The 18,536-nt window shown below is 41.2% G+C and overlaps 1 protein-coding gene across 8 annotated transcripts in view; it reads left to right on the top strand.

Moving 5' to 3' along the window:
* The window catches only part of FANCD2 (FA complementation group D2), a 39,654-nt gene that overhangs the window by 7,989 nt on the left and 13,129 nt on the right, over positions 1-18,536 (top strand). For 5 of the 8 annotated variants that reach the window (XM_053377368.1, XM_053377363.1, XM_053377369.1 and 2 more), the window contains 18 exons: positions 1,721-1,808; positions 2,344-2,448; positions 3,165-3,265; positions 4,201-4,309; positions 6,204-6,239; positions 7,074-7,217; positions 7,956-8,090; positions 9,232-9,363; positions 9,629-9,736; positions 10,467-10,576; positions 11,800-11,860; positions 12,653-12,772; positions 13,569-13,642; positions 13,742-13,888; positions 16,003-16,103; positions 16,749-16,864; positions 17,605-17,713; positions 17,962-18,063. In XM_053377368.1, the coding sequence (XP_053233343.1) occupies positions 1,721-1,808; positions 2,344-2,448; positions 3,165-3,265; positions 4,201-4,309; positions 6,204-6,239; positions 7,074-7,217; positions 7,956-8,090; positions 9,232-9,363; positions 9,629-9,736; positions 10,467-10,576; positions 11,800-11,860; positions 12,653-12,772; positions 13,569-13,642; positions 13,742-13,888; positions 16,003-16,103; positions 16,749-16,864; positions 17,605-17,713; positions 17,962-18,063 (1,898 nt within the window). Of the gene's footprint in view, positions 1-1,720; positions 1,809-2,316; positions 2,449-3,164; positions 3,266-4,200; positions 4,310-6,203; positions 6,240-7,073; positions 7,218-7,955; positions 8,091-9,231; positions 9,364-9,628; positions 9,737-10,466; positions 10,577-11,799; positions 11,861-12,652; positions 12,773-13,568; positions 13,643-13,741; positions 13,889-16,002; positions 16,104-16,748; positions 16,865-17,604; positions 17,714-17,961; positions 18,064-18,536 lie in introns of those variants that run through there. The other 3 variants (XM_053377370.1, XM_053377366.1, XM_053377371.1) reach the window with 3 other exon arrangements.

The following is an 18,536-nucleotide window of genomic DNA, read 5'->3' as shown; positions in this document are numbered from 1 at the left end:
AGATACCTTCTGACTAGGCATAAGGTGAAAAGAAGGGAATTTAGAGTGCATCCAGACAAGAGTGACCAGGACTCGCATTAAGTTTGTGGTCCATTAAGACCCCTAATCATTTTCACATGCACTACTGGCAAGCTAGGTATCCCCCCATTTTATATTTGTACAGCTGGTTATTCCTGCCTAAATGCAGAACCTTACGTTTGTCCCCATAGAAATTCATTTGGTTAATTTTGGTCCAGTTGTCCAATCTGTTAAGGTCAAATTGAATCCCAATTCTGTCTTCTATGGCATAGCTACCGCTCCCAGTTTGATGTCATCTGCATGTTTGATTATCATCCCCTCAATTCCTGCATCCAAACCCTGGCATTCAAGAGACTGCAACCACAATTGTAAGACACTTCTGTGTCTCAGTTCATGCTTTAAAGGGTGTGTGTGTGTGTGTGTAATTCCAGTTTCAAAAGAGTTCTTAGAGGGAAGGGCATTGAGTTGCCTAGAATTGATATAAGGAGCCTTTAAAGCATGAACTCTGCACGTAGTATTTTCTCCATGCCAATCTGATTATTCACAAGAACTCATAGAATCATAGAGTTGGAAGAGACCACAAGGGCCATCGAGTCCAACCCCCTGCCAAGCAAACTGGTGGTGGCATCATAATTCTTAAGGCTGTATCTCTCAATTCATTGCTGCTGCTGCTGCTGCTGCTGCATGCAGTGTGGTCATCATCTGATGCACTGACAGTCTGAGCTTTTCAAGTGCTCCATAAAAAAGCAAGATTTCAGCAGAACCCCACCCCCTCCTCTTCCTCTTCTTATAATACATGGATAAAACCAGAAGGCCACAAAATTCAAACAAAGGTTTTATTGAACAAGGTCAGTTGATCCTGATGCATTTCAACTAATTAGTCTTCAGGGCAGAAAACTGCATCACACTTCAACATTCTCATATATGGTCATATATATTTTTATTTTTGTCACAGGCTGCTTCCTTCCATATTTGGGCATTTACTGTGGAAGAGCCATGCTTTGTTCACTTTTAATAGAGCATCTTCATAGTATCATTATCAAAACAGCCTCCTCTCACGTTTTCCCTTTTCAGCTTCTGTTCCTCTCTCCCTGAAAATCCACTGTGCTTTGTTTATTTAACACAATGGAACAGCTGCATAATTTCTCTTAAGTGTAGATAAACCATTGTCTAATATCTGTTTCTCCCCACACTCCTTAATTGCAGAGTGGGAAAGATCATGATTGGGAGTGCAGCTGGGGGGGTTATTATTTAGCCTAATCCCTAATACCATAATCTCAATTAAAATACCCCCTCCTCCTCGCCAACTACGGAACATTATTTAGATTCCTGAAATCTCAAAGCAGAGTTGCTGTTCCATTTACAGCTTAAAGGAAACAAGAATGATTAAATCATCCACATATGGAAGCACCCACAGTTTAAAATGGATATTTTGTGTTTTATATTTTATTTTCTTGTTTTGATTGTATATTTGAAAATCTTTTGTAAACCCTTTTGTGTATCCTTGATTGAAAAAGAAAGACAGCAAACATGGGCAAGTTACACATTGTAGAGATAAGCGATAAATCATTCATAAACTTTTATTGTAGCAGCCTACAAAACCGTCTTTGCACAAATTGATACTGGATGAACTGTAATTCACTATTGCAGTTTGGGAATGTTGCTAGATCTTAAAAGGTCATTTTGTTGTCCTGCGTTTCAGTTCGTTATTAAAGGAGAAGACTGAGTTATCTGTTCCAATCCTTGATGCCCTTTCCAGTTTGAATCTAGATGTGGGACTTCTGTCTGAGGTAGGAAGCCCTATGTTAAACAGATGGGCACACAAGCGAGATATAAGTGTTGCTTAAAGTCACGATATAAGTGAGACTAGGTACTCTTTGTACATAAATACGTACAAGCATTCAGGGAGCGCATAGGAGAGTTAGAAATTATAGGAATTAGGTTTGCCAAGGCTGGAAGTAATAAATTTTCAGATCTGAAAAATCCTCATTAACTATAGCACATGGACCCCAGATTTGGATAGCAGACACATTAACATGCAGTCTTGGTGGCTGCTCTGTAATTATGGAATCCTTTCCCTCTGGAGGCTTCCCTAAGCTTGTTCCTGATCACTTTCTGGAAGTTCTGAGTGACTTTTAAAATATGGGGTAGTGCTTGGTGGTCATTTTTTGTTTGAGCCTTCAGGATTCTTGTATATTCTCAGCCTGTGTGAATTTTCCACTAACAACTGCTGAGAGCCTTAATAATGAGGTAAGCAAGAACTGTAAATAAATGCTGCACTTTCCCCTGCTCCTACAGCTGAAAAATGTCCTGCTCTCAACCTAGGTGCGCCAATCTGTTATGATCACAGTCGGTGCCGTAAAAGTGGAAGATTTGCCTGTAGTAGTAAAATTTATTCTCCGTTCCGTCAAGGCCACAGATGCAACAGAGGTAAAGTGTCTACTATTAAAGCTGAAAAGTATACTCTTTACGAATACAGAGATGACTTTGTTGGGATAAGCACTCAAACATTTGTTTTCTTTCTACATGTGAACAAGATGAGCCAGCACACACCTCTGAAACTAATGTTATAAGTTCATGATTTCCAGTTGCTTTAAATCCTTTTTATCTTTTTACCTAGGCAGATAAGAGTATCATTTGGCCAAAGATTTTCATCTTTTAAGCAGGTGCATGACTCTTAAAGAAGTATGACCCCTTTCTCCGTGCTAAATGCTTGCTTGGCATATAGCAGTCAAAAACTGAATTATGGCTCGCAGGGCAGCAAAAGGCAATTCTTTACTTGCTGCAGACAACAGGTTAAAACCAAACTTTTTTTTAATGGGAATAAGTTCTTCCTTTTTTTATTGCTCATTCAGCATTCCTTTCCATAAAAGGAAGTAGAACTAGGTTTGCCTTTTAAAAACTATTTTAAGTATGATAGTTAAAAAAATATCCTCTTTTCAGTCCAAAAACAATGTTAAGCTTGTGTTTGGTTGATGATTCTGTATAAATTGTAAAATATTTTTACAGGCTCCTTCCTTGACATTTACCCCATTTACACTTTTTTTCTCCTACTCCACAATCACTGTCTTAAAATATATGACCATGAATGTTCATGCGTATTTCTGAGTAATAGCTGCAGAAACCTATGCACTGTGTTATTGCAGGTAATTTCTGACCTTCGTAGGAAGTTGGACCTGGACTCGTGTGTTTCACTTCCACTGATTCATGTTTCTCACACCAAGTTCAGGAGCCAGACTCGGACAAGGTTTGTGTGTTGACATTCAGCTTCACCCAAAGACTTGCAGTCTCCGTCCATGAGAAGTTAGGATGAGGCAAAATCATAGCCTCAGCGAAACATAGCAAAGAAAATATTACATCAGGTTTCTGGTGCCTTTGTTTGCATGGATGGGATTGCAACATTTCATCTCCTTTTGAACGTGTTCACTTTGAAATTTCACTATTTAGTTGTTCTCTCCCTTTCAGCCAAAACAGCATCACCATCACAGCTCTATATTTATCTATGCTCGTATCCCCTGGTGGGTTCCCCCCCTTTTTTGGGGAATACATGTACACATACACACAAAAGTAAGAATCCCCACCTGATCCTTGAAGAAGAACATACAGATTCCACAGCTTATCTGCCACAAGGAGGTTTTCTTCTTAAAGATCATATGAATCTTTGGGCAGATCTAGGAGTTGCCTACGGGAGTAGGAAATATTCCATATGACAAGGGTAATGGGTAGAAAGGGGTCGTGTGGTGTGTCCCCAACACATGGAGAGCCTTTCCACCAGCAGCAGCTGCCAACTGATAGAGGCTTGACAGTTCTTCACACCATGAGGGTGATTGATACAATGAGGGGACCCAAGACCTCAGTGTGCACTTGGACAATCCTAAGCATTCCCTGGCATGGCTGGTGTGTTAACTGTTGCATCTCCTTCAGCTGTTACCCTCCTTCTTTGCCATTTATTTGCCTTAGATAGTACTGCTGCTTTGTGCAGTTATCACTGCTGCCTTCATTTTAGTGGGTTCCCACTTTCTCGCTCCCTTTCAATGCTGCTGTGCCTTATACCTGCCAATGCATTCTTTTGTGGGAGGCAATTTAGCCACCAAAGTTAGACTTGAAACAACCTCTTTACCTGCTTGGCTGCTTTTGTGGTTAAAATGATGGGCTGCCTACCCATCTTGTGCTTCTTTTCAGTCTGTCTGCAAGCCAACTGTGTGTCAACCAGGACTGCATCAAGCTCCTTTTTGAAGTTATAAAGTCTGCTGTTAAATTCCAGAAGACTATTTCAGAAGGCTGGATTAAGGTCAGGGTGTGTTTTCTCTGTGGGTATGCACTTTTGCCAAGTTGTTCTTTCTTTCAGATGCAGTTCTATAAAAAACATGTACTTCAGATTTTTATTTAAAGATCCTGTTAAAATCTATTTCCTTTTCAGTAAGGAAATTATATGTGAATGATAGAATCATCACAGAACGGCTCTGCTGTTGAATTCAGACTTTGAGTCCTATTTGAGAAAATCAAAACAGAATAGAATAGAATCACAGAGTTGGGAGGAATCTTTTGAGGACATCCAGTCCAGATTCTGCAATGTAGGGTGTAACATACAATCATAGTCGTTGAGGAAGAAACGGGAAAGGAAAACACTTGATAGAGCATAACCGTATGTAGTAATGAACATGGGCAGTGGAGATGGATAGGCACGTGCGTGGGTAGTCTAACGACTGGCATACACTCCTGGGAAGGGACAGCCTTGCTAACCATGAGCTATCCTCCCTATTCAACACCATCCCTTGATGATGTAATCCTCTCATTGTGCCCTGAAGCCTTTCTATCTCCCTGCGGCCAATGCAGGCCGTCTTAAGCGGCAATCCAATACCCACTCATTGGGAGCAAGCCCCACTGAAAGTGGGACCTGCCTCTGAGTGGACATGTATAAGATTGTGCTGTCAAGGAGGCTTCCTTAACTCTTCCTCATCTGGTGCCTGAGTTCCAACCTGAGTTTGTAACTTTGACAGTATAACATCTGGCTGCCTGGAATTACTGCTAGGAATGCAGAACGACTGGGAGTAAATTCCTTTCCAAACTTATTAACTAATAGTCAAAAGAAGATAAAATAACACAATAATGCCAGGAAGATGCAGATAATAGAATCATAGAATTGAGCTGCGTGGGGATTTGAACTGTGGTCTCCCAGGTCCTAGTCCAACACTCCAACCACTATACCTCCAGAACAGAGGCTTATATTCCTGAAATGGGAAGGATGTCTTTTCAATATTTGATGGTGAGCCCTAATAAGTTCCAGGAGCATTTTGACTCATGTGGCAGAAGTGCCCAGGTGTGTTTCTCCTCCCCATTCCCATAGCACAACCTTAGTCCTAAGACTGTGGTAGAAGATATGTATTAGGAAGGTTCCAATAGGTTTACAATAATAATAATAATAATAATAATAATAATTAATAAATAGGTAAAGGTAAAGGTACCCCTGCCCGTACGGGCCAGTCTTGCCAGACTCTAGGGTTGTGCGCTCATCTCACTCTATAGGCCGGGAGCCAGCGCTGTCCGCAGACACTTCCGGGTCACGTGGCCTGCGCTGGCTCGCCAGATGCAGCACACGGAACGCCGTTTACCTTCCCGCTGGTAAGCGGTCCCTATTTATCTACTTGCACCCGAAGGTGCTTTCGAACTGCTAGGTTGGCAGGCGCTGGAACCGAACGACGGGAGCGCACCCCGCCGCGGGGATTCGAACTGCCGACCTTTCGATCGGCAAGTCCTAGGCGCTGAGGCTTTAACCCACAGCGCCACCCGCGTCCCTCCATATTATTTTATTTATTATTTGTAATTTATTATTATTTGTACCCCACCCATCTGACTCGGTTGCCAACCCAGCCACTCTGGGTGGATTCCAGAATATATAAAAACACAGCAAATTATTAAATCTTTAAAAGGCTTCCCTATACAGGGCTGCCTTCAGTTGTTTCCTAAATGTTATATAATTACTCATCTCCTTAACATTTGATGGGAGGGCATTCCACAGGATGGGCGCCACTACCGAGAAGGCCCTCTACCTATGTATGACTTGTGCATGATTTCATGTGATCCCGGCAATCAGCAGGTGTACTGTTGGAGATATGTGTTTTGTCTCTTGTTTAGGGTGGTTATTTGTTCAGCATTGGCAACTGTCTTTTCTGCTCCTGTTCTAGGCCATTGAAAGTGTTGCTTCTGCCTCTGACCATAAGGTAATAGATTCTGCAGTAGCTGTTCTCTACCTATAATTATCTTTTTATGGATGTTAATTGAAGGGGGAAAACTTGTTTCCTTCATAGCACCTTTTTTAAAAAATTCCCAGCAGCAATTACATTAATTTGGAATAGTGTGAAGTTGTCACTTGTGTAGTAAGAGGACATATTGAAACTGACCTTTATCTTCTTTCTTTGCATTTATAACACACCTGAGTTACCTTTCTAGCTCAATATTTGTAGCAAATCTATCTCTTCACTCAAAGCCATTAGAAGTCAGGGCGAGGGCCAAACTTCTTTTCATCCATCCTCTAAACTGAGAGATCTCAATCTCTGGACCGCTTGTCGATATGACAGAAAATTATTCCACTCTTTGGCCAAGATACTAGAATTCTGTTTTAGAGGCTTGTCATATTCTGCTTTTAGACACTGCCTTCAGTGTATGCACATTTATATTTGATTTACATAAGTACAAAAAGGAGTTGTTTTCAGAATTTGGATTCACTTTCTCCCCTCCATGTAATTGTGCTATGGAAGAAATTCTTATCAGAAAGTAGATGAGGACTAGGAATGAATTTTCACTCTAGCCACTGAAACCTTAGTTTATTGTAAACACTGGCTGGGCCTTCCAATCTTTCTTCTGAATTATGAACACTAGGAACGTGTCATTTTAAAAGCAAAACTAAAGAGACGTTTTTCAGAATGCTATATAAAATTACCACAGGTTCTGCAAGTGAGCTGTCTAGATCCTTTGTCTGGTCTGATCCTTATTCTTCTACCTTGTTTGGTTGTCAACCTTTGCATAATCAGGTTAATTGTTTTACTTGCCAAAAGGTTCTGGATCTGATAATGCTGTTAGTAATCTATGCTACAAATGGCAAGAACAAGAAGCAGATTGAGAGAGTGCTGAAGAACAAGATTCAATCAGGCTGCGTAAGAGAGCAGTTGCTGCGCAATGCCTTCCGTTACTACTTAATGGTGAGTACTTCTGCTGCTGTGTGATCCAGCATGCTGACAGTCTTTCCCCCATTCCATCCTCTGTCCTAAAATCTGCATGATTATTTGCTGGTTTGCATACAGACCTTGCTTATTTTATCCACATGGCTGTGTACACAGGTACAGATCTGCATGGAGAGACATTAAAGTAAAACAGGCAGAGATGGTTACAGCTTTTCCTGCAATCACAGTGGTTTCAACTGCAGAAATGGCTGCTGGCTGCCTCCGCATGCTGCCTGATTTATTTTGAAGAAAATAACAAGACTTGTATGTGTGAACTGGCTCTAGGATTCAGGGTGTTACTGGCTCCTACAAAGATATGCTCCCAGAACATGTGCTTCTTTACGTCTGGAAACTGTCAACAGGAGACATCCTCATACATACGCTTCCTAAAGCCGGCTGGAGTAAAACTTCCTTCTGTCAGAACTAGACAGCTTTGGTGGCTTCTGTCCTTCAGAAGCCTCCTTATTGCTTGCCTCATTGTCTTATCGATTTACAATGTAATTTTAGAAATGTCAGTCTGTCTGACAAATCTGTATGAATTGCTCCAGTATTTTGTTAGCTCATCTTTTGAGATGTTGAAGTGTTTCCTGTAATCATTGCCAATCTTTTCAGGAGAGTAAAATATATTTAAAAAAACCTTAACTTGGAGTAAGATAGACAATTGGAAAGATAGTAGAGGTATGTATCAGAATCTCCCTTTTTTCTGTCTTTATCCAGGTTATGAGAGACCTCTTTCCAGCTGTCCTGTCACTGGCTGAGATCTTTGTACATTCGGCAGATCCCTGCATTGTCTCTTTTGGCTGCTGTATGTACAAGCAAGCATTCACAGTCTTTGACTCTTATTGCCAGCAGGTATAGTGACACATTAGTTCCATTCTCTGTTTGGTGAAGTGTGTGTGTGTTGTTGCCTTGTAGCAATTGACAGCTTCTGGTTCTAATGTAGTGGGGGGCAGAATGCCATGGATCATAGAAGACAACCAGTTTGCATCAAGTTTCCTGTTTTGTAGCCAGGCCTGTGCCAGTGATAGGTGAGATAGGGCACTGGCCAAAGGCCCTTTCTGGCCACAGCACTATTAGCCACCCTGCAGCTACCAGGGCTGGGCCATGTTCTGGTGGGTGGGAAATATGCTAATTACTTTTTAAATTTGTGAAACATTTATAAATCACCCATTACAATCCACGCCAAGGCAGTGTACAAGTTTAAACAGTAAGTTCACAATGATCTAATTCTGAATGAAATGCTGCTGATAACCCAGGGGCACCTTTATTTAATTCCTCACATTAAACACCACTGAGAGGGAGGGAATAGGTCAGCATATTATTATTTATTAAAATTATTGCCTGCTCTTCACTAGAGAGGTCCCAGGGAAGGTTAGAACAATTTAAAATTCAGAATAAAAATAGATAAAAATCACAATAATATGATGAGTTTGGAAAATGCACACCTCCGGCTTCAAAAGTCAAAAACGTTTATCTGCACTTCTTCTTTTTATTTTCCTTTTGTTACATCAAGATGCCTGCTGTGATTAGTTTGATAAGCACATCTCTGTTCTGTGTTTTGCTCTGGTTTATGTAGAGTTTCTTGTCATTCTCTACAATCCAGCTTATGTGGGTGCAAACTATGTTAACCAAAAGGGGAAAGCTGAACAAGAATATACAGGCAAAGAAATCAGGGCCGGCCCACCTATGAGATGCGCTGAGGCAGCCACCTCAGGCGGCAGAATCCCAGGAGGCAGTGTCCCCATGACTGGTGGAAAAGTGGCAACTTCCAGCAAGATCTCACCAATATCTTGAGACATCTTGTGCCCTTCACTTTGTGGGCACTGCTGTGTGACCCAGCTAAAGGAGGCCTTGGACTCAGGTGGCAAAACAGGATGGGATGCCTCTGGAAGTAGGCAGCATCTCTAGCCTCTCTTCTACCAGGTCAGGGCCATTCTGCCCAAAGCTGGACTGCATGCTTTTCATTTTTCCTTCCTTGTGTTTGTTCCTGCAGGAGATTGTGGGTGCCTTGGTAACTCATGCATGTGGTGGCAATAATATTGCAGTTGATGTCTCTCTGGATATGCTCATTGACCTGGTGTCTCTTCACACTTCATCCATAGTTCCTTATGCAGTCTTTCTGAAGGCAAGTATGATACAAAGCTAGGAGGTCTCACTTTGGTACTAACAGCTTAACAGCTCACCATTCTTCTTTGGAAGAGTCTGAGCAATCAGCTGGTGCTTGATGGTCCACCACAGTTTGGTTAATGGTCCACCTTTTGTGGCCCTTTACACAGAGGAAGTCAGTCCTGGTGTTAACAGTATACTTTTTGCTGTACTGCACATTCTGTTATTAGAATTTATCATGAAGATATGGAGTACTTGGCCTGACTCCGATCTCTCCTTTTCAGAGCATTTTAGATTATATGGATAATCTAAGTCCACAACAAATCCGGAAGCTATTCCAGATTCTTAGCATGCTGGCATTCAGCCAGGGGCACAAAAGCAATCACATTCAGGTGAGTAGAAACATACTGAGTCCTGTAGATCCTGATGGCTATGCACCGTATTGGCCTGACTATAAGCTGCACCTGCAAATAAGCCGCACCTTTAAAATTCAAGGTTTATTTGCAGGTGCGGCCCACCTCCTAGCACTAACACCCTGAACAGGGGGTGGCCGGTGCTCAGCGCCCCACTCCCCAAGCCGGTGCCGGCACTCGGCTCCAAATATAAGCCACACTTTAACTTCTCACAGTCAGAATTTGGAAAAAAAAGTGCAGCTTATATTTGGGCCAATACAGTACTACCTCCAAGATGGAATTCCTTTGAGTACCAGTTGCTGAGGAACACAAGTGGGGAGCGTTGCTATTGCACTCATGTCCTGATTCTGGGCTCCCATACGCATCTAGTTGGCCACTGTGAGAACAGGATGATGGACTAAATGGGCTTTTGGTCTGATCCAGCAGGGATGTTCTTATGACCTAATCGCAAATATCTAGATGCCAGTGTGTGTGTGTGTTAACAGTGAATGTTCAAAATTTGCTGAACGCTGCTGATACCTCCTACCTTAGAGAGAAAACATTTATCCACTTCTCAGACTTACTCCACTGAATTCCAGCACATATACTACTTCTACCCTTTCAGGTGTTAGAGATTTCATGCATAATTCAGTGGCATGAGATTTACTGTGAGTGCATCTGGATGAGGCGTCGTTATTTCTGACATTCTGGTTCCTCTCTTTCCATGCAGGATGACATGCATATGGTGATCAGGAAGCAACTCTCCAGCACTATTCCAAAGTATAAGCGCATTGGTATTATTGGTGCAGTTACCATGGTGGGAAGCATGGCAGCAAAGCGGTGAGGAAATGGAGAAGAATTTGCACACTGTCGTTTAACTCTTTTCTAGCTACAGATGGCAACCGAGGGTGTCTCTTGAAAACTGCACCATGAAAAATCCAAGAGAATATAGCAATATTTAAAAATCAATTTCCAAATATATAGGTTGTCCGAAAGAGCTCCATTAAGGCTGATACCAACAGTATGCCTTAGAACAGGGGCTTCCAAACTGTCGTCCATGGGCAAACTTCATTCAGGTGGATTTGTGGCTGAAGACAGGAGGCAGCTTATCCACTGTGTTAAATATGGTGATCTTTAATTTTATTTTTATTGATTCTTTTATTTCTTGTATTTTACTATATTACAGTTTGAAGTCTCTGGAATTCAGATTGTTATACAATAAAATACAATTATATAAGAACTGAAGGACGCAATAAAAATACAGTTTAAAATTGTACAGTGTCTAGCACAGTGCATTACAGTTGCTACAACAAGCAGAAAAAAATCTTAATTGGTCCACCAGGACCCTCAGCAATTTTTAAGTGGTCTATGAGGAAAAAGAAAGCGGAGCCTTAGAAAAAGTGAGCAGCAGGATTTCTAACTGTGTTCCCTGTGTACACACAACGTATACAAATAGTGCAGTAGAGATGAGGGGCACACAGCTTTTCAAATGTCTGGCAAAATGTTGTAGAGCCTAATGATCTGCAATACATTTGCATATGATTTATTGATGCCTTGTTAAAGGTGAGGTAGAATTCTGTGTTCCTGGGCTTTTAAAATGAATGCTATCAAATTGCATTCTGCAAATTCAGAAGGGATCCCTCCATGGTATTGTTTTAATTCTGTGATATGAAGTGCTGCATGATCAAAAACACAACAGAAGCTATAAAATCAAATAATAGTGTTCTTGTGAAGAGACACAATTCTCACTGGATTTCAGTTCATTAGGCAATGGTATTTGGGGTTCATTTGTTTTGGAGAATAATGCAAAGCAGGAAGAAAGCCTTCAGAGGATATGTGAGCATTTATGGCATTTGAAGCCACCTCCCTACCCATATGGGTCTGTGACAGTTATATCATTGTGATGATTAATTGGACAGTGAATGATGATCAATGAGATGTAAAGAATGTAATGAATTTACGGTCTTTGAAGCAGCCTTAGTTCCATTTCTGTGGCTCAGAAATGTATATGCGAGCGCCCAGCTACATCAGTTAAAAATAATTACTCTAAAATATAATTTCAGGAGTAAAGAAAATGGACAGCTATTGGAACGGCCACAGCTGAGCAAGGAGCAATGTAGACAGGCAAGTATTTGGATATTTGCAGGACCCCTCTGGGAATAGGTAGTATGTGGGGAAGAGATGTGTTCTTTGAAAAATTGCAGCAGAGCTGAATGGGAAGATCAGTCAGTATAAAGCTTTGGGAGCTATTCAGATTAACATGATGCTTGCTTATTTATTAACTTAGAATTTAAACTGACTGGAATCCTCCCCAATTTTAACATGGGGGGGAAGTCGTTAGAAAGTTTCTGCTTTTCATTTTAAACTATCTCCTTCTCTTATGCGCTAAAGAGGAGGTGGGAGGAGAGAATATGCAAGCCGAATACTTGTCAGAGCCTTTGCTCATAATGCTAGAAACCATGGTTTAGCATTATGTGAGGTGATGCCCGGTAAAGAGGTTAGAAAAATAAGCTTGGAAGAATTAATCTGAGAATGGATGAGTGGGAGTTATGGGAGGAGCAGGATGTCAGTGTCAGTAAGACAAGGTGTCAGTGTAGATTTGTGCACACAGAATGCGTTTCAGAGATAGGTGTCAGATATTACTTAACATTTGGCTGCTGGTGTTCCTTATAATGTTCACAGGGGAATGTGCACAGGCTGCCTGCACTTGTGGAACCATCACAAGTTGCCTGTACAATTATCCTATCACAATTATGAGAAGAGTCGTTGACCAAATGCCAGAGTGACATTCATTTGGCTAATGACATTTCTGGTAACCTCTAAAGCTACTTGGGGGTTTGTGGACTATGTGCGAACATTGAAAAGCTGAAACCATATCATCCTCCAGTAACTACTCTGCTTCTTCTTTTTCTACAGATTATATCTTTACTAGAGCTGGTTTGCTCCTGCTGTGGACAGGTCCCCCAGGCCTTGGCTCTCTATTACGATGAACTTGCCAACTTGATTCAAAAAGGGAATTTGGATTCTCAGATCCTAGTAGGTCATAGAGCTATTGGTCTGCATCCATTCAGTTACAGACATTGTATAACCGTAGCTGAGATAATATTAGTCTGGTAGTCTGGTAAATCATGGTAAACCTTAATCTGAAGCAATTGAGCACATGCACATTGCTCCAGTTGCTCCTCCTGCTCCCTTTACCAAGCTGAGAGGAAACCAACCACAGCGCTTCCTTAGCATCACAGGCAAACCATTGTTCATGGTTTGTTTCTCTCTCTATAAGCCATGAGTTGAAGGTTTGTTTTTTACTTCATGCTCTTGGTTTATATGGAAGAAACAAACCATGAGCGCTGGTTCACATGTAACACTCCGCCAGCACTGTGGTTGGTTTTAACCTGGCTTTTGGCAATGGAAGAAGCAGGGTGGATGCAATTTGAATAACATGCACCAGCATGCTGCATGTTTGTGGTAAGCCATAGTTTGTTTCTGACTTCTACACCCTAAAATCTTTTTTCCTCAAAGAAAGTTTAACTTATTGCTTTACTAAATCCTTAAATAAAATAATATCTTGTTTTTGGAGGGAAAATAAGGTTTTGGCACCACACCTAAGTGCCATACAACTTGAACCAGTATTGGGAGTAGATTAGGCTAATTAAAGTCTATGAGGGTAAAGGGGTTCTCAGTGGAAGCAGTCAAAGGAAAAGTAGTGGGGGATAAAGGAGGAGTTGCTTTAGCTAGTTTGCATGCTTCACTTCCTCCTTTAGCCTGCACCGTCACCCTTCTTCAACATAATTCTTTAAAATGAATTTTCCCTGTGGAACTGTCATTCTTTCAGGAGTGGATTGAGAACAGTGTGGAGAAGGACTTTGAGAGAGATTTTGTGACAGATCTTCTCCCTATAGAGGACAGGTATTTCAGGGGGAAAAACACCATTTACCGCCTTCAGTACAAAAAATTCAATTAGTTATTGTAGCATTGGCCATCAATTGATATCTGATTCCTCTGCAGTGCTTTCCTGCTCCCAGTGAAGTCCCTGTATAGCTTGGAAGATGACAAAAGTGAGGGAATAATTGCTATTAACTTGTTGCCTCTGCTGTCCCAGAGCTATTTGAGCAAGAATGTAGATGAAGTAGCAGCTAAGAGCCATGACAAAAGGTCAGTGGTGCTTCTCTGTTCTTATTGAGATGAATACATAACAGCCTTGGCCAAGGCAGAATGTGACTGCTAATGCATACTTTTTAAAATTTAAATGGAATCATGGAAATAGTTGTTTTGTTTTTTCAGAAAGAATTAGGATGGTTATGAAGAAAACATGCAGGCATTTCTGATAAATGTAAAAACAAGGGGAAAGAGCAGCAGACTCACAGTGTTCCTTTTCAAAACACATCTCATTGCCTTGCCACAGCTCATGGTTCCTATCTCTCCAGTTTGCTTAGTAGTGCATCTGCGTTTCCCAACTATCCCAACTTTTCCCCCTAGGCATTGCATATGGGAACAAAGATTCCATTTTCATGAGAGGAGGCAATTTAAAGGTTAAGAGCAGTAGACTCGTAATCTGGGGAACCGGGTTCGCGTCTCCGCTCCTCTGCTCCTCCACCTGCAGCTGCTGGGTGACCTTGGGCCAGTCACACTTCTCTGAAGTCTCTCAGCCCCCCTCACCTCACAGAGTGTTTGTTGTGGGGGATGAAGGGAAAGGAGAATGTTAGCCGCTTTGAGACTCCTTTGGGTAGTGATAAAGCGGGATATTAAATCCAAACTCCTCTTCTTCTTATACAACAAGAAAGATGCAGGCAAATTTAAATATACTTTTAAAAATTTGCTAAGTTTTACACTGTCTGAATAATATATTAAGAACACATAAAGCTGCCTTAAGCAAAGTCCAAATTATTTATCCACCTAGCATAGTATTGTCTAGGATTGGGGTGGGTAACCTGTGGCCCTCCATACATAAACACAATGAATATGCCTATTAAAGAAACCCCCCAAGGAAACTACTGTTGGTTTTTTAAAGTATTTTTTTAATAAAATTTTTATTGGTTTTTCCACATGTAGTATAAGACAATACAAACAACAAACACTCACAAACAAACATATAAACATGTATAATTTCATAAATTTTTTCGTATACCCAATTTCAGTGACTTCCCCATGCCTCCCTTTTCTGCATCCCTGTTTTAAATTTTATCAGCAACCCCTGGTCTGAATTTCTTATTAATTGCTTTCTTTAACCCTTTTCTTTCCTCTTGACTATTCATTTATCGCTGCAAATCTGCTATGTTTTACCCATGACATTTTAACACTCAATAATTTTACAGGAATTTTTAAGATACAATTTAAATTTCTTCCAGTCTTCTTCCACCGTCTCTTTCCCTTGGTCACGGATTCTGCTCGTCATCTCTGCTAGTCCCATGTAATCAATCACCTTAGTCTGCCACTCTTCCAGTGTGGGTAGTTCTTGTGTCTTCCAATACTTTGCTAGTAGAACTCTTGCTGCTGTTGTAGCATACATAAAGAACGTCCTATCTTTCTTTGACACCAATTGGCCAACTATGCCCAGGAGAAAAGCCTCTGGTTATTTGTGAAAGGTACACTTAAGCACCTTCTTAATTTCATTATATATCGTTTCCCAGAAGGCCTTAATCCTTGGGCACGTCCACCAAAGGTGATAGAAAGTACCTTCAGTTTCATTACATTTCCAACATTTATTATTGGGCAAATGATAAATTTTTGCAAGCTTGACTGGGGTCATGTACCACCTATAAATCATTTTCATAATATTCTCTCTTAAGGCATTACATGCCGTAAATTTTATACCGGTGGTCCATAACTGTTCCCAGTCAGCAAACATAATGTCATGACCAATGTCCTGTGCCCATTTAATCATCGCTGATTTAACCGTTTCATCCTGTGTATTCCATTTCAGCAGCAAATTGTACATTCTAGACAAATTCTTAGTATTGGGTTCTAACAATTCTTTAAAGTTTTTTTAAAGTATTAAGTGGTGTGAGATAACTTGGTGGTCATTTATCGGACCTATATAGATTTAGTCCAGGGCAGCCAACATAGTTGTTGGACTCCAGTTCCTATCATCCCAGATCGTTGGCCATGCTGGGTGGAGCTGATGAAATTTGGAGTCCATCAATATCTGAAAAGGCTGAAGTTAGCTACTCCTGATCTAGGGCTTCAGACTGGTCTTTCCAAGCCATGTCTGGAAATACTGAAAACTGGACTAGGACATTTTTCATTTCTTCTCTCCTTTCTCTCCCCAGGGTAGTGTCTCCTCTGTGTTTGTCACCATTCTTCCGGCTGCTGAGACTCTGCATGGCAGAACTGAATAAAGGGAGCTTGGATGATGTTGATGCCCTATTAGGTACAGGTTATGGACAGTTATCTCTGTGAATGAATGGCATTTATTGCTTTAGTCCATGGACTACAGCAGAAGATAGTTGGCTCTGCCTGACCTAATCTGTCCTGTAATCTCTTTGAGGGTTTGGGATGTTCAGAGCTGGGTTGTGAGCAAAACATCTTATCTTCTAATTTGTTGTCTCTTAAGTTATATTGTTCATTCCCCCATAATAGACTGAATTGCAGTGGTACCTCGGGTTAAGTACTTAATTCATTCTGGAGGTCCGTTCTTAACCTGAAACTGTTCTTAACCTGAAGCACCACTTTAGCTAATGGGGCCTCCTGCTGCTGCCGTGCCGCCGGAGCACAATTTCTATTCTCATCCTGAAGCAAAGTTCTTAACCCGAGGTATTATTTCTGGGTTAGCGGAGTCTGTAACCTGAAGCGTATGTAACCCGAGGTACCACTGTACTAGGAATCACTGGTCGTGTGCCATTACCTCTCAGGCCAGCTGAACTTAGTTCTGTGGTACTCTGGGAAGGATAAGGTGCTAGCTGCTATATACAAATGCAACAGCTAAGAGGGATGGATTGTGAAGGTGGCAGCGGGTGGGTGCTTTGATTATGTTGAACTTAACTTAAGCCCTGGGGTTTTGCCATGTTTGTTACAGGGTGTCCTTTGTATCTGACCAACTTGGAGGTGGTAGGAAAGTTAGATTCCTTATCGAAGCAAGAGCGTGAATTCCTCTGTTCTCTTCTATTTCATGCCCTCAACTGGTTCCGTGAGGTGAGCAGTACTATGCAAGAAATAGTTAATTTCCTACTCCTTCAAATTCTGGCTAATACGCCAGATGTCTATCTGATATGACAAGTACCATCTCCCCAAAAACATAAAGGGAAGCTTTCCTAAACTGGGTTCTGTGTATGTCTAAATGGATTCATATTTTCATGACATAAATATTATTTTTGTGTTTGGGAGTGAAGAAGTGCATGCTTCCTGATTGGTACATGTAAAAAAATACATGCCTTCAGAAGTACACACTTTTTATAATACAGATATTAATATTTGTAACTGGAAAAATAAGTGTACAAAGGAGCCTCCAGGATTCTTTTTTTTTTAATTGCTTTCTTTGTTTGTCACATTACTTTTGAAAAGAGTGTCTGCCCCAAGATGTCAGAGCACTGTGTCATGCAGTATAGTACAGCAATTTCAAAAAACATACCTGCAGCTTTAAAGCTGTGGGTTCCTCGTCAAGGGGATGAAATTTGCAGATGCACTTCGCCATGTTGTTTGGCTGACATTTTATGGTCCAAGTCAGCAACTTATTTATAATAGGTGATGTATGTGGAATTGGACAAAGGCTGAAGGACACAATCCTTATTGTGGAGTGCATTAAGATGTCTCTCCAGTGTGCTCTGGAAGTATCAGATTCGATAAAAGGTTTAGCAGCCACCTTAGATTAGCAGAGGTAGCTAGGAAAGGAGATGTCCCTTTCTTAGTTTCACAATTTTGCTTTGCCTTTCAAGGTGGTGAATGCCTTCTGTCAACAAGATGACCCCGAGATAAAGGGGAAAGTTTTAACTCGGTTACAGAACATTACGGAGCTACAGTGTCTACTGGAAAAATGCTTGGCAGGTGAGCAAGAACAAAATGCAGGGTTAAAGGGCATGGGGGAAAGAGAATATCCAGTATCTGCATATGTCTACAAGTAGATGGGCCGGCAAACAGGTTGACTGTGGTTTTTCTGCATGTGTAGGATTGCTGCACAGTTAGAGCTACCTGTATATTTCTCATTGCCACATGGAAATACAATTCATGTAGAAACTTTGTAATGTATGAAGTCTGCCTTAATGTAATGTAATGCTTCTCCTTTTGTTTCTCAGCAAGCCCTGGATATGTTCCCCCTCTTGCAAATTTTGATTCTGAAACCTCAGAAGGAGTACCTGTAATCAATACCATTGGTGCCACCAAAAAGAAGAGCAAAGGTAACATATGCTAAACTTTATTTTTAAAATAAAAATTCATGGAAGGATATAATCGAGACTATAAACTGTTTTTGCAAATAAGTCCAGAAATGAAGAAGAGGTAACGCAATAATAAGACTGTATAGCGCAGCACCTCAAGCTTAAAGCATAATTGTGTCTTTGTTCAGTATACCATGGTGCTGCAGGAGTATCAGAAGGGCTGGGTCGACCGGGAGGAAGGGATTTTGTGGCTGCTGCCAGGCCTCCACACTGAGAAGGGCTCCCCTCTTCCAGGCTTACCCAGTTCTCTGTCTCTATGGCTGCTCCTTCTTGTGAGTAGTAGTACGGCAGCAGTCACTGCTGCACTAGTGGCATTCCTTTGGAGAGTGAAGATAGGGAGAAAGGTGTTAGCATGAAGGTATTAATTGTTCTCCATGTCTGAGGGGCAGCCTTTGTTTTGAAGGTGCCCAGTGTTTGTGGTGTGTGTTCCTCAA

This window comes from Podarcis raffonei, chromosome 2, assembly GCF_027172205.1.
Source record: "Podarcis raffonei isolate rPodRaf1 chromosome 2, rPodRaf1.pri, whole genome shotgun sequence".
NCBI classification, from domain to species: domain Eukaryota; kingdom Metazoa; phylum Chordata; class Lepidosauria; order Squamata; family Lacertidae; genus Podarcis; species Podarcis raffonei.
This window is presented reverse-complemented; position numbering and strand designations above follow the sequence as displayed.